The sequence below is a fragment of the Pocillopora verrucosa genome, chromosome 4, assembly GCF_036669915.1.
Source record: "Pocillopora verrucosa isolate sample1 chromosome 4, ASM3666991v2, whole genome shotgun sequence".
Classification (NCBI taxonomy): domain Eukaryota; kingdom Metazoa; phylum Cnidaria; class Anthozoa; order Scleractinia; family Pocilloporidae; genus Pocillopora; species Pocillopora verrucosa.
In genome coordinates this window covers 10,463,291-10,476,898 of record NC_089315.1, presented here as the reverse complement: position 1 = coordinate 10,476,898, position 13,608 = coordinate 10,463,291, and the positions used below count along the sequence as shown (strand labels likewise).

The 13,608-nt window shown below is 37.9% G+C and overlaps 1 protein-coding gene and 1 pseudogene across 1 annotated transcript; one reads left to right on the top strand and one right to left on the bottom strand.

The window, feature by feature from the left end:
* Positions 1 to 18: 18 nt before the first annotated feature.
* On the top strand, positions 19 to 2,377 carry LOC136280282 (E3 ubiquitin-protein ligase RNF213-like). Its single transcript, XM_066165281.1, has 5 exons — positions 19 to 88; positions 544 to 615; positions 1,098 to 1,298; positions 1,847 to 1,936; positions 2,249 to 2,377. The coding sequence occupies exons 2-5, from the start codon at positions 580 to 582 to the stop codon at positions 2,375 to 2,377; spliced, it is 456 nt and encodes a 151-aa protein (XP_066021378.1). The 5' UTR covers positions 19 to 88; positions 544 to 579.
* A 1,482-nt stretch (positions 2,378 to 3,859) lies between these two features.
* LOC136280511 (E3 ubiquitin-protein ligase rnf213-alpha-like) overlaps positions 3,860 to 13,608 on the bottom strand; it is a 42,720-nt pseudogene continuing 32,971 nt past the window's right edge.

Here is a 13,608-nt window from a genome sequence, read left to right as displayed (position 1 = left end):
GGACACATCATTGCAGTACAACTAGGAAGCCCTTCAGAAGCAAATAGTCGATAAGTTCATTCGTGGAAGGCCTATCGTTGAGTTTAAGGTACATGCTACAGTTCACCTCCGAGAAAAAGCACGAACTATTTTGTCTGTTTCGTGATAAGAACAGTTACCATCTAAGATACAAAATCATAAGCTGTAAAACTTAACACTAAATGAACATAATAAGCTGAACAGTTTTACAATCCCTAATTTCAATCCCTAATATCAATCCTTTTTAGCTCTCTCTTTGTCTTATATTTCCCTGGTCGTTTCCATAGGTCACTCAGTTTGAAGGCGACTTCTTTATGGCTGAATTTCCTCTTCGGTGCGATCTAATAAATTTAGGAGAATTATACAATCTGTAGACCAGAGTGATACGGAACACAAAACTGAATTTCTGGAAATGCGCCTGTCCCACAATAGAGTAGTGCATGGAATTCGTAGCTCTACAAACCAACAGTTAAACTCACTGTAATAAAGTACACTAAGTCAATTCTCGCTTCTCTATCTTTTAAGCTGGATAATTTCGTGTTTCATGAAGATGACCGCGATATGTTCTTCGTCAAGTTGAGAGAAAAGATTCCACAGGTTAGCCTTGTAGTACGATATTCAAATTTTTTACGTGACCGGTCTCTTAAAAGATAGGATTAAATTTGTTGCAATAGTTATGGACAGACCTCACCAGAAATTACGACTAGAAGATATAAGTAGTCGTAATGATCGAAAAAAGTGAATCAAACGTTACATTATGCAAGTGAAAATGCCAGCTCTGAACAAATAAAGAATAGGGTTCTCGGGTCGAAGGGTTTCGCTCTGACGAAGGGCTAACGCCCGAGACGTCAGCTGTAATACCCCTTACAGAAGCAAGTTTATATTATCAAATAAGTTGATAACACCAAGTTATACTGTTATACTCCTCCCCGACGCAGCACAACAGTTTCTTTAGACTTACCTCTTTAAAACAATAGAAGTTTATCTGGTGATGAACCATGAAAACCACATGTGAGATTAAACAAATCTGGTAGATAGTAATCATTTTTTTAAACAACATTCGTCGTCCTTTTTTTAAGGTGTCAATTGATGGTAATACTCGTACCCAGATTCTGTCAGAATTAAAGGAACTTAGAAACGTGAGTGAATTACTTTCAACCCTGGAAATGGCAATTGGTTTCCTGTCAACGGCAGGTGGAGATCCGGAAAGGAAAGTCTGCGATTATCTGAAGAATATTCTACTTCTTGGTGATGGAAAGTCGAACTTAAGGAGTAAGAAGGTAGTTAATTTTTCCTAATGCGAGAGGAACAATATTGCTGTCATGATACTCGATCTCGATCGCTTAATTACTTTCAATAGTAAAAGGTTGTTTCAAAACTTTAGATTGAAAAAAGTTTTTTACGTGTACTATATTTTCTGGGTGAAACGTCCGACCTCGACTGTGGCCAGCCTTGCATAAACGCCAGGGTTAAACTGAAAATTTCGAAATAAACACAGATGCATGGGAAGGAGGGGGGAAGCAGGAGAAGACCAGGCAACAATTTGTCGTGCCTTGACTATTAAAAAAATTCGCTGATTTGATCAACTACCCCTGTGTGTCTTAGTATGGGTACTCAAAAAATACACCTGATAAAAATGTAAAAAAATTGCACTGAACAGAATACTGGGAAATCTCGAGTTAAATTATACCAAACATTAAGGATTTTTGATGAATCCAAGGAGCAGTATACTCTACGTGTATTAGGATTTAGGTGGCATCAATCTTGCCCTTTCTTTAATTTTTATTTACCATTATTGTCTTCATTTCATTACTTTGCTATCTTTTAGGCTCAACAGTCTTGCTGTCTGTGTCACATCTTGGATTTGTGGTCCACAATTGCCGAAGCGCGTGCGAAATTCTTGTTCAGGAATAGACAGGTGCGTTTTACCCAACTGCTGTTACAGAAAATTAAAATCACCTTCGGTTGAAAAATATGTCATCATCCTTTGAGTGATGGTAAGATGTTTCCTGTCCAGAGGTTACGATCCAGTCCATACATTTCTTCTTGTTCTCTGTAACGTTCGCGGTCAAAAAAGTGCATTCCGTCGGCCAAAATTAGTTCCCCATAAAGAGCAGCTAATCATCAACTGACATACGATGCCGCAAAATACAAAGCATAATTTGTGGAGATGATAGACTGGATTTGTTTCTTTTCTTTTTAATAGATCTTAATTTTTCAATTCTTTCAGGATCCGTTTGAAGAGATTTCGGAAAGTTTTAAAGAAGAAATGCCACGACATACAATTGCATTACTAAGTGCAGCATTGAAAAAAATTTTAATAGATCTTAATTTTTCAATTCTTTCAGGATCCGTTTGAAGAGATTTCGGAAAGTTTTAAAGAAGAAATGCCACGACATACAATTGCATTACTAAGTGCAGCATTGAAAAAAATGGACGTTGACTTGTTTTTGAGAAGAGTGATTGAAGTCATCAGTTTGCTGCTTGTTCATGAAGTAGAAAGAAATCGTGAAATGGGGTAATTCCTATATTTTACGTAAAGCAAAGAAATGTTTTTGACGCAACAGTCCAATGCTCTATCTGTACGACACATACATACACGTACATTTAGCCACCTTGTCTGCGTTAGAGGACGGAAATTTTGTATTGTTCTCAGAGTATATTCTTCTTCCTCTTTATTTCCAGACTCGGTGAGTACTTATCGAGGGTCTTTGATGACAGCTCCGACTTGGATGAGACTCCTGATCAAGTCAAAGTAATGCACATAATTCACGCATGCAAACTTGCGTTAGATGTGCGTGAAAAAGACCAAGGACGCATGAGTTCCATGATGTCCTGAAGCTCTAATTTTTGGAGTTTAAGAACCTCTTAGATTTTGTAGTTCATAAGCTAATTGAACAGCCAGAATTTAAATTAATGCAAAATCACAATTTGAACGACTCTTCAAACATGTAGAATCAATATGTTTTTGATGTTATGACCAACTATAAAATTGTAGTTCAGCTCACATGTAGTACTAAAATAAGCCACTTGCCAGGTTTAAATTGACGATTATTTTACAACTTCAGTCAATTCCTAGTAAATCATCTATTTCATGTTGGGTATCAACTAAGCTTCACCCCTTCCATCCAGCGGGTCGTGAATGAAAATTTGAGCCGTTTTGATTTGCAAACAAAATAAGAGCACAAAATTCACTTCAGCTTAAATGAAATACGAAAATAAGGAACCTCCTGGTTTAAATGGAAGAAAATTAACTTAATCGATTTCCAGTAAGTCAATTATTAGCAATAAAGTTTAACATGTTATTATTAACTAAGCCTCATCCTTTCATCCAGCGCCTTTTGGATAAAAAAAAAATTGAGCCGTTTGAATTAGCATACCAAGAGCACAAAATTGTGCTGGACTGTACCAAAAAGTTTGGCTGGTAATAGTCGACTGTAACGGTTGTTCTATAAATGTCAACGATGCTTTAAGCCGACAGAAGAAACTACATGTTTATATGTGTAGTACAGCTCAAGAAGTATCTTAAAACATTACAGGCGCTAGAAGTTAAAAATTTCAGTTCGTAAGTAGCCGTAAAAAGTTTTTTCCTCTCCTAGCCTGGAAAGTGTTAGCTGATTTACCGGTCACTCAGTTTTCGTCTTTTGTACGACTAAATTGGCAGAAACGATGGCCCAGAGGGAAAAGCGGTTAATTAAATTAACTACAATCACAACAGGAGACACTATGACAAAGTTTCTTTTCATCAGGACGTTTCGTAAGTACAAAATTTTGCCCAAGCTTAACTTCGGGTGGGGTGCTTATTACATCACATTAGAAGACACCAACACCGGCAAAGAAAAAATTTATGCAAAAGTTTAATGGAAGAGATACTTTTCTACACTAACTTGACATTACTGAATTCAAAGTGCGGTTCACACTTGCATGCCATGCTGATATAATTCTCAACTGTAGCATTTTGATTTATCTTTAAACTGTATAAGAAACAAATTATGAAAAATTAATCAATAGTACCGTTCCGCTTTAGTCTTCATAAACATAAAAGCTTCTGCTTTTTCCGCAATTTTTGCAGAAGACAGCATCGAGAATAATTCTTTTTCTAACACTCTAAGTAAACCAAGGGTAAATATACGTGGCAAAAGAAACTGGCTGGCCCTATTCATAAACTACAGCCACGAATTACCTTAAAGTAGCCACAAAAACAGCAGTATTTATTACATGCCAACATTTTCGAATTACTTTGTTATTATGAGTATTATCTAGTACCTCACTATTGTGCGAGAGAAAACTGAGGCTAGAAGCCAAACTGTTATGAAAACTCAGCATGTACCATCCATTACTTTTAATTGACTAAAAAAAAAGTTGACTTCTTAGATTTTTTAAAAACGACCTGCACCACTTCATTTGAGTTTTGAACTGACCGCTCCTCAAGCAGAAAATTAAACTGCTTGACGATCTTTGTGGAAGTCGTCACTTAGCTGGACAGCGGAGTTCCAAACGTCTTTTAGGTGCGCCATTTTGATGCTGTCCGGGATGTTCTCAGTTCCTAGGATTTGTTCCAAGCCTTTGTCGGCTAAACAACAATCCAAATACTCTCCAAAGCTGCAATAAATTTGTAGCTGTATCTTAGACTTGTAAAACTATGGTACTTCACAAGAAAATTAGGATTTCTAAAGCTGCGAGAGAGTGTGCCGTAAACTGACTCTTCTACCCTAGCAATTAGCAATATCAGGATCTCACTATTTTCAATTCACATTTCAAATACCAGTGCTAAAAAGAATTGAGAGTGGACTTGAACAACAAGCTCTTTTACAAAATACGAAAGGAACTTTGAATCAGAGAGGAAATTTAGGGAAAATTGGACGACAAGACGAAGTAAATTGTTTATCATTGGAACCTTCGGTTCAAATACAAGAAAAGACACGGACGATATCATCCCTCCGAAGAAATAGTATTACTTCAAAAAGTTATTAAAAGCCAAAAGTCTATAAATTAGGCGTAACAAGGAAATCTCGTGGCTGCCATGGTTTGTGCGTCATAGCTCCACACTTGCAAGAGAAGGCGTTATTTCCTAAAGTTACGAAACCAACTGTAAAGAAGTGCAAGATAGGAATAACGACTTTGGTTCTAATTTAATTGACGCATTAAAGAATGTGACATTTCGAATAGCCTGTCTTACCTCATCGTCGAAATCCTTTCGCCATCTTTTTTGACATTCAGAAGAATAATTTGCAGGAGCTGCGGCAGAAATATGTCCATGTCGATTTTTCGCAACATGCGATTTAGTCTGGTCTTTTCGCTCGAGCTAAGTTTTTCCTTGAAAACGTCAAGTAATTGCTCAAAAGGCTCCTGAAAAAAGAAATTCCCGAAAACGGTTTTTTTTTAAGTGGATCTGACGAGCTCAGACACACTTCACCAAACCTTTAAAATCAAAACTACCCTTTGATAACCTTGCGATAAAGTAGAGGTATACATCTCGTGTACAGCATATCAAAAACACTTGTCAAACTTTAAAGGAAGTTGAAATTGTTCTTTATATTCGCAAACGAACGAATGCTAAAGTGCTACGGTTCGTGAAAAAATGACGGAAATTACGCAGATCGAAAATTAAACCACAAATCATTTCAAACTAACTTGTTTGTTCCTGGACTTGATTTTTGCTCTCTCGAGAGCCATAAGCCGCCACAATGCCAGGGTATGGGACAAACTGCAGTGCTGCTCTGCCTGCAACGAGATGGCATAATCCGTAAGAACCTATACAAGAGTCAAAGCACTCTTACATAGAACAATTGCTGGCGTAGGAGCAAACAGTCGAAAACGGGGCTTCTCCTTTAGTCAACTAATCGAAAATAATTATTAGCCATCTCTCACACATCGTTCGAGAGCTACAAAACCTCTGGGGTCCAGAAATGAGTTCTTGTAACAACAAACACGAACATTTTGATTCAAATATTAATGTTGGGAGCTTTGCACCAGTCAAAAAGGATGACAGCTTAACCCTTTAACTCCCATGAGACAGACTTTCTCCTTACAATATCAATACAATGTCACGCAAACAAGTGATGAGAATAAAGAAAAATATCAGTTAGGGGATTATGAGTTGATCCAATACCAAATTCTACAAGCTAACATCACACGAACTGTCTGAGAAACAGAAAAGAGAATCACTAATGAGACCTTGGGAGTTAAAGGGTTTAGTGAATCAAATAAAAAGGAGAATTGTACTTACTGTTGCACTCTTGAGACCTCGATCTTTGGGTAGCTTAAGTACCTCGTGTAAGTACCATTTTAAAGGCCTCTCCGGCTGGCCACCCGATGAGGCTAGAAAACCAATGGCAATATCCAGCGACGACATAACATCACAGACATCAGACAAGGAAGACCGTAGATCATTAATAATCTGACTTTCGACGACGCGGGAAATGTATTCCTTCAAAGAAACACTTGGTGTAAGTGCCTTGGATCTTGACCACACCAATGCAAACAATAACATCATAATAATGTGATAAATATATTACTGTCGACGTAGCAAAAACAATTCAGAGCCGAAAACATGCTTTCGTTAACTGAAACTGCTGGATGGAAAAGTTAATCATGTTAGAAAGTGGAATGTACTGCTCTTCCGTGGTCACAACGGATCCAAGTGGTTATAAACCCGTTTCCCAAAAATGCAATCAAAGACAGACTAGATGACAAAACAACAAAAAATGAAGCAAGATTTCGTTCCCAATGAAACTACAAAAAGTTAGGATACAAGTAAATGAGAAAATAGATAAAAGAACACAATAAATTAAAAAACATATTTCATAAATGAGGGTAATTTGAAATGTTTTTCCAATCTAAAACCCTCAGTTTGTATCGCCAATCAAGCGTTATTAGACAGCCGCCAACACCAAATCTCCTTTTCAAACATTCCAAACCTTCCGATTTTTTTCTATGGTGTATCACTGAAACTAAGACGAAAGCAAATTTCTGCTCTAGAACTTTACAGTACAATGGTTAAACGTACATATTTAAACGAAAAAAAAAGGGAACTAGGAACTTTACCTGAGGAATTTTTCCAGTGAGTGAAGTGAAAACTGCGTCATCTCGGGTGTCTCGGCTGAATGCAAAACGTTCGTCCTGAAACAAAAGAAGAAAAGGCGCTGTCAGATATTACAATTACTTTGGTTGCAATTCTTCTTCCAGTTGCGAAGGGATGGTCATAACGAAGCTCCAAACGCGTCTTTAAAAGGAATGTTCGTTTTGTTATTTTTTGTTTTTGTTTTTTCTAATTGTTGGTTATCAGATACTGACCAGTAAGACAAGTAATTCAAAGAAAGGTAAAAAAGGATGAATAGCACAAAGTGTTAGGAAAAGGGGCTGACACCGTTGTTTGCAACATACTTCCCAGAAACTGAAGCAGTATGCAAATTAACCTACGAAATAACTTCCATTCTGACTATCTGTCACGGGAGTCCCATCTTTGAAACTTCAAAATAAGTAAGCTTTTGTTATCCATCAACTGAAATTGTTGAGACTGATTAAGATATATCTTTACAAGAGAAACGTGCCCATAAAAAAAATGAGATTAAAACTGTTTGCAGTAAGATGAAGCAAACTCAGTAAGAGAATGAAGAGAATAAATACATTCTGTGCGGTGAAAACGAGTTTCACAGAAAAACTGAAAATGCTTTTTTTCTCATCATGTGCTATGTGTTTTAAATACTTCCACCCTACCTTGAACTCGACAAAAGGCCTTCCCCTCAACAACCTGTCAATCAGCTGTCTCTCCAGAGCCGCCCAATCATAGTGAACTAAGGTCTCCTGTCCCACCTCCAGAGAGTAGTTACAATGAGCCAGGATGAGGGGCAGCAGGTCTCTCTCAGGATCATAGGCTATTAAGTGCGATAAGGTCACCTCTGATACGTAGACACGCTCCAAGGGGCTATAAATGAAAAAGAATATTACAGATAAGATGTGTAGTTGGGTCTTACTGAAAAACAATCATTGGATGAGGTTTTTGTAATATTCAGAATAATCAAGGTCGAGATAGGAGTTATCAGCCGAAGCCGAAGGATGAGGCTGATAACCCTTACCAAGACCATGATTGTTCTGAATATTACAAAGCTGAATCCAATTATTGTTTTTATCATACGTGAACGAAAAAAAAAGTGGTTATAACAGCAGTTGGAACTGACAATTTATTTCTAAACGTGTAAAAGTATACAAATCAGCCAGCAACACAAAGAGCACGAACTTGACATGATTACCCTTAGAAATCGTGCAGTGTAGTCTTACAGGACATAATCAACCATGACCTTGAGTGTCCTTGACATGATTATTGTATAATCTGCAGCTAGATGACGTCCCAGGCGCTGATTTCGAAAATTCACTGAAGGCTTTAGGCCAATCAGAAAAGAGATAGTAAGTTGAATGTATAATAATGACTGTAATTGTTTGTAGTTAGTGCGCTATGCTTAGTTGGTAATTATCCAAGACCAAACAGGACTGATGGCAAATGATTTTCATCAACATCGTAACTTTTTCCGATGTACATTATTCTCGAAAATAATAGCCCCAAATCATGACATGTTCACATTCTAAAGCTGCCTTTGGGGGAGACGATAACTGATTGCAGGATGCTGATATCAGTCTCATGTTGCAGCTCAGTCAGTTTGACAAACACCCCAGACCTAAATTAAATAGAAAAACGTTATCCACGCTTTACATAGCTCGAGTCAGATCATGTCGATCAACTATTTGCTGCTATAGAAGGTAAGAGGAAAACAGCAACACGTAAGCTGTTCATTATAAAATTATGTACCTATCTTGATTAGTTGCACTACGGTAGGCTCCCAGAGACTCGTTATTTGCATTAACCAGGAAGAAAGTGAGCGAGGTCGAACAAACTCCCATCCCGGTGGTGCAGGGGAGAACCATCGCGATTGGACAGTCGTTGTCCATCGTGGTATCACAAAGGTCTTGTGGGACGCGCAGGCGACCTTAGAGTGTAAAGAATGACAAAGACGAATTAGACCCAGATGAGAGTACTCTAAAACTGCAAGGTAAAACTGCTAGAGCAAACAATCAACGAAAATACTGAATTTGTGTCTGAGTTGAAATAAAACCACATTAAAAAAATTTGATTGATAAAAGGAATAACAGAAAAAAAAGACCCCTTTATTATAAATCAGTGTGCTCCTTTTTAAAAACCGCCAATTCAAATGTTCGAGATATCATTTCAAGACTAAGTTTTGACTCCCCACCAAAGTCTAAATTTAGCATCACTCATGAGTTTGGCCCTTTTTTATCTCACCACGCTGGGCTCATATAAATTATTAAGAAACTTCACAAACACTAATTACAAAAAAACGAAATTTGGTCACATGAATCACTCAAGTCTTCTTCCATGTACCCTGGAAAAACGGAACAATCATTGTACCTTGATCACCGAGAAATGACTTGCAAGCATTCCAAGCATTCTTGAAACTCTTGAAAAGATTCGTATACTCCTCTTTCACTGATCCTGGAGACAAATTTGATTTCAGCAGAATTAAAGTTTACTTCTAGAGTCATCACAGTTGTACTTACACTCAGTAAAATTCATACAAAAAAAACACGGAGATTTGTCAAGCAAAATCTTATCTAGGACGCAATTTACTTACGCAGATGACCCGACAAGACTTCCCAAGAAAATTCTGACCATGGAAATTTTTCTTGACGAATAAAAAAACAAAATTGAAATTTAGCAGTCATATTTCCAAGGGGTAGAAATGCTACAGCTTTGACCCCGTCATTCTCGTCATCAAAAATATCCTGTGAAAAAACTAACAGGGAAAGGTGCACCTGCTAACTGCAGCTTACTGTTTGAAAAGCAGCTCAAAACATCAACCTTTTGCATTGAACAATTGCCATGGCATTGGCTATATCGGATACAGGTTTGTAAATTATTAAGTACCTTTAGGAAGGTCCTTGAGAAATTCACGGACGGTATAATTCTCAGCATCTGTTCTGTCAATTCTTCGGTGGAATCTGTCCATCAATAGACGCTGGAGGCGGACAACATCGGGCAGAAACTGAACGAAACGCAACTTGTGTTCCTACATTTGTTGAAAAAGAAAAAGCATGTAAAGATAGAGACTTAAAAAGCAGACTCCCTTCGGTTTTTCATGAGCAGATACTGCCCGAAATTTAGGCAAAAAAAGGGGTTTGAATTACAAGGAAATTTTTTTTCTTTGTAGCACAGAATCCCAACCCTTTGCAGAAATATCTTGATGCTACCTGTTTGAGAAAAGCGTCCAACACTTTGAATTTCCCTCCGCCACCAGATAGGACTTCTTTTTGAAAAGAGCTACTCAGTTCCTCAACAGTTATATGGTGTCTGTACTTCCAAAGAGCGCGAGACATGGGCCTGACGCCTTGAGACAAGTCTTCCATCTGTTCATCGAACTCGTAAAGTTGACGTACCAGTGGATCCTTTCCTGAAAAGGACACCATACGGAGACGTGTGAAAAATTGTTTCACTTGAAAAGTGTAGCCTTAAGATATTGAAAATTTGTCATTTACGAGCTGAGTCAATCTCCTCCAACCATAAATATCAACGTAAGGTAATTCTTCTCATTTTACAGACTCTGATTGCTACCAAGCTCGTATTCAACAGTTTCGCCAGAGTTTAACTGTGCACACTTCAGCAAAGATTGTAAAACAAAAAAGGCATTCAACGATAAAAGTACTTGTAAAACCTGTTTCTTAGATGTCTCCAGAAAAATACGGCTCACTACCAGCTAAGGTTGAGGTAACTCCTCTTTCAGGGAGTACACTAAAGCCCACCAATCCACTACTACTAGTACTATCATAAGCTTAACGCACATTTTTACTGCATCACCAAGTAATATGAAATAGCGTACCAAATCTCTCGTCTCCCATCAAAAGCCTTGAGGCGTTTTGGAGATTCTCGTCAAGATGCTAGGAAGATATTGCAAAAATAAGAATAACACTGGAATGTTATTATACGCATAAAGATCGTATGTAGCGAACTAATTAGCGAAACAAGCAAAAGAAATCACTCAATTTTAAGAGTACGTACGGTGATGACAGGAACAAGAATCTCAGAGCAAAAAGCTTTCTCCCAGCTGCGGCGACTTTCCCGGGTTTGAAGACACATATCATGGTTATTTCCTGGAGAGTACGGAGAGAAATGAGAACATTGGGCAATAACAAACAAACTGGAGAGCAAAAGAGAGAGAGAGAGAGAGAGAGAGAGAGAGAAAAAGGGAGAGAGAGATAGAGGGAGAGAGAGAGAGATACTGAATTTTTGTACAATATGCTGAACTCGCTTTTTAGTTTGATCAAGGAGAAGGCAAAAGTGAGTATGATGTCATCAGAATCAGTTGATTCTCCTTACTATGCTGCTATTCGCCAATTCATCACGAACAATATTCAGCAACATCAGTGAGTCGTGCGTCATTTGTTTTCTTTTTCTAATTTTACAACCAAATTATGGTATCATCTGTTATCTACTAGTCATTTAACCATACCTTCGAACCAGTTCTTAATTTAATTTTCGGTCAATTCGAGGGCTTAGGTCAATAAGTTAACTTTTTTAGAATTCGCAACCAGAGCTAATTAATTAACTCCTTAACGTCGGAATTGGTCATAGTTAAATTATGATGACGGCTAGAGCTTGCGGACAAGACAAAAGTGCAAATTTCCAGTTTCTAAAGCACGATTTGGTAAAGAATAGAGCCATTTATCCTTGATGATATGGGAGTCCATCTGATGAGAGTTTGCCCGTTCATCAAAGCGTGTTTTTACACTAATTTTAAGGTGTGAAAGCTTGTACCGGTTTTTCCCCCATTTAGCGAGATCATCCGCTGTAACGCTAGATGAACTGTCAGAGCTGCGTTATCAACACTGCACCCGATTGCTCTACTGAGAACATCCAGGTCTCTCTGCAAGTGCTGCCATAAAAACTGTCCCACAGACTGCGACGAGCATGAAGGTGTGATCAGCTGTGCGGTTGCCTTTGAAGAAAAATCGAAGATTTTAAATTGTACCCAAGAGTGAGATAGATGAGAAAAATCTTGGCTGCTTTCCTTAGCTAAAACCAAATGGATATTTATTCAATCAGATTTTAGACAAAGTTATCTCCACCCAGAAACTGGACTGAATCTAGTGGTCCCGGGTTCAGGACCTCCACACTGTTACTCACTGGATTTGTTCTCGGTTGCTCTGAGCTGGGCTTTGTATACCCTCTGTGAATAAAGCCTTAAGACTTTTTTATTATTATCATTTTTTTCATTATTATTATTATTATTATTATTATTATTATTATTATCATCATTATTTTAATTTGAGATTTCCTATCACTCTAAAAACAGGTCAGTCAAACTAAATATCGCGTGAACCGTATGCTCCTCTCCTATATATCAAATCTACATCAAAACAGGGGTTCAGAGGGATTGTGGCTAGCAAAAAAAGTTACCAGAAAGTTCATTTTCTGACAGTCGCCGACTTTGTATAACGACTAATCACCTGTGGATCTCTGGATGCTCCCATGACCATAGCCGAGTGCATGATAATCCTCAGCAAACTGCACACTATCGGTGGCATGTCTCTCTGAGGTTCTGCGTTCGTAGGTCTCGAGCCAGGTTCTCCGAGTGCATGGCCAGTTTTAGTCCTATCTTTCCTTGAGATAGAAAGTTGAAAAGTAGATACCACTTAGGTAATCAAATGCGCTTAAAAGTTCGTGCAATAGATACGTCTGGTGTGGTGTCACGAACTTAAAACATTATGTCTTGATGGCAATAAACCAGGAGTAATAAGACACGAAACGAAATGAAACGATAGGAAGTACCAGGAAACATCGGTCAAAAAAATTGGGTCAAGATCGGAATGTTTTTTTACATACTCCCTCACTCACTCACTCACTCATAGCCTAACATAGCTATAGCAAGACTAAATTTTTAAGTTTGTCAATCCATTCAGGGAATATAGACCACACAGTTTACGTCCTCTTGATCCATTGTAATCTGTTTCATCCTTAAACATCTTCTTTCTTTCTTGGTTTATTACTTTCTTCTTTTGTGTTTCTACCTTCCAAGCTACCATTTTCTAGTATCCTTTTTGGTGAAGTTAGTCTTTCAAATTGCACGAAAGAATACCCAAAACATCTCAACGTAGGTCCTCTTTTTGATAAAAATAATTCCTCAATGTGTGATGAAAAAAAATATCTTTTCCCAACAACAGAAAGAAATAATTAAGTTATTCGAATAAGATGTCTTCAAATTACTTCTCGGAAACTCTGTATTCTCCTAAGAACTCGTGATCCTTCCCTCCCAATACTTTTCCGCAATCTGGACATTTGCCCTGCTGCATTGGTTTAGAACACTATTTCCAAGAAAATAAAATCCTTGTTAGTTAGCACAATGAGAACCGGTGACTATGCGTAAAGTACATTAAGTTCTTTCCCTACTCGGACAACGGGCAATTGGCAACGTATTTACACCCCTCTCCCTTACCCACTGTGGCAAGTCTATACGAGCGCAACCCTTGATTTCTTGGTCTATGATAGTCAGTTGCGGATTCAGATAGGAGTTCCAGGAATTC